General features: G+C 42.5%; 1 protein-coding gene across 1 annotated transcript; it reads right to left on the bottom strand.

Moving 5' to 3' along the window:
- Positions 1-491: 491 nt before the first annotated feature.
- Positions 492-1,442, bottom strand: LOC119343686 (MADS-box transcription factor PHERES 2-like). Its single transcript, XM_037614519.1, has one exon. It carries the CDS (start codon positions 1,440-1,442, stop codon positions 492-494), a length of 951 nt encoding a protein of 316 aa, XP_037470416.1.
- Between the last annotated feature and the right edge of the window lie 814 nt (positions 1,443-2,256).

Here is a 2,256-nt window from a genome sequence, read left to right as displayed (position 1 = left end):
GTTTTGGGAGGACTCATGGTTGGGAAATACCCCCACTTAGCGTCCAGTACCCAGGTGTTTTTTCTTACGGTTCCGCATAAGCATGTCACAATAGAAGAGGTGGCTTTTAAGGAGTTCTTTACCTGACACGGATGGAGGTGTAGTCGTCGGATTGGTCTTCCATTTCTTGAAGTTTTTCTTATTTTTGCGTCAAAAAGTTTCATGTGTTGAGTGAACCCTTCATGGTTGTATCACTTGATGCAATGTTAAGTGTCAACAAAAAATATCATTCAAAAGGTATGCCTGACAAAACATGCATGTTTACACAAAGAGTAGGTGCAACATACAAGTTAGAACCAGCTAAATCGTAGAGATCAAACAAATAGACCGTTGAAGAGATCCATAATAACAATTCCAATGACTAAATGAAATATGCTTTCGCTCAAAGAGCACAACCAAGACTAAATTTCTCTTATTATTTTAGGTATTACATGTAGAGATCCTCTCCTTGATTACATTTGGGGGGAAAGACTTGAAGAAGATGCTTCAGGATCAGCGCCACCGAACTGCCAACCAAACCCCACTTCAAACGACTTCTTCGAGTTAACATCACCGCTAGGCAAGCTAGCTCTTATGCTGGTGTCATTACAACCACTAGTATTGTAGCCACTGTGGACCAGGGTGTTGAGGTCTCCTCCATACCTCATCATGTCAAGTGAATCCTCTTGTTGTTGTGGAGGGGCCTTAAGCATCGCCGGAGGCCCCATGTCCATGCAACCAGTGACATAGGGAGCTGGTGATGGCGCTTGATACATCATCGAAGACCCCATGCCCATGTTGTCAGTCGGTGGTGGTGCCTGAAAAGTCGACGGAGACTCCATGTCCATGTATGGAGCTGGTGGTGTTGCCTGATAAGTCGACAGAGATTCCATGTGCATGTAGTCGGTGACGTATGGAGCTGGTAGTGGTGCGGAGACTGGTGGTTGGCCACTAATTTTTGTGATGCTTTCCCCCATGCTCTGGAGGATCACCTCTAGCTTTCGGCCAACATTGGCGAGATCCTCGATGTTGAGGCCATCGAGGCTCGAGAGGTTGCTTCCAAGCATAGCCTTGTGCAGGAGGATTCTGGTCTCATTGTCTTCGCAGACTCCTTGGAACTTGTGGCCCTTGGCCTGGAGCTTGTTAAAATGTTGGCTGAGAAAGCTTTCATGACTCACCGTCTTCTTAAACTTCCCCTTCGGCATATTCTTGTACCGAGTCAGGATAGCCACCGCCTCAGAGTGGGACGGGAACACCTCTGGTACCGACTTGCCCTCGCCATACACTAGCACGCAGGCCTTCGCATTGCACATGATGGCCGACTCGTCCGCCTTTTTCTGTAGGCCCTCATGACGTTTCTTTAAAGTACTGCATCGGGACTTTTTATCAAGGATGTACCGGAGGGCCACCTTCTTGCGAGCCATTTGCAACAAAGGAATAGAACAACAAAGGAGAGTTGCTTTGTTTTGGTGAGTTGGAAGCAATGGGGTGGATAGATATATAGTGGAGGACCAACCAAGAGGCCCAATACGAGGAAACTATTAAATGTACGTTGATAGGATAAGGAGGTGCTTCATAAAAGCACAACATTTCTTGAAATTAACACATAGAATGCATTCTAAAAAACACATAGAATGCTCATAATAGTCCGTCGAGGAAAAAATACATTAAAAGACTCGTTTCTCTCAAGAGCCACATGAATCTTTATTAACAGGATATGCTTATAATATACATTACCAAATTAATTTTAATGTTTAATATGTTCTAAAGATGGATGCTTATTCAAACGTGTACATTCAATTGTAGCCAAGTTATTATAAAAAAGCAGTATATAACGTACTTAAATTATCTCTTAATGCATTGGTGAACTAAAATTACTTATTTGGAAAGATATGTACGCAATTAAACCGATTGGTCATGCACGTTGTGTGAATTAAGTTCTACCAACTTTTCCTGTATGTGAATTAAATGTGGTTCCATATATTCAGGATTGGCCACGGTTGCTAGATGACCACTAGTGGTTCATGGTAACTGAAACGTAATTACTAGCAGTATATATTCCAAGGCAATAATTACTTCCATCTAGAAGATATGGACTGAAATTTTTCTTTAGATGCCTAGTTGAACTAGCTAGTGCACCTTTGTTATAGTTGTAAACATTAGCGTCTCAAAATTATTTGTACTTTTTTTAACACATTACAGATGTAGACGCTCATACGTACACACGTACACACACAC

This window comes from Triticum dicoccoides, unplaced genomic scaffold, assembly GCF_002162155.2.
Source record: "Triticum dicoccoides isolate Atlit2015 ecotype Zavitan unplaced genomic scaffold, WEW_v2.0 scaffold1375, whole genome shotgun sequence".
Taxonomy (NCBI): Eukaryota; Viridiplantae; Streptophyta; class Magnoliopsida; order Poales; family Poaceae; genus Triticum; species Triticum dicoccoides.
The sequence above is the reverse complement of the archived record's forward strand: the minus strand, read 5'-3'. Positions and strand labels throughout refer to the sequence as shown.

Excerpts from the sequence above, each read along its gene's own strand:
- LOC119343686 (XM_037614519.1), bottom strand. The coding sequence starts at position 1,442 with ATGGCTCGCAAGAAGGTGGCCCTCCGGTACATCCTTGATAAAAAGTCC.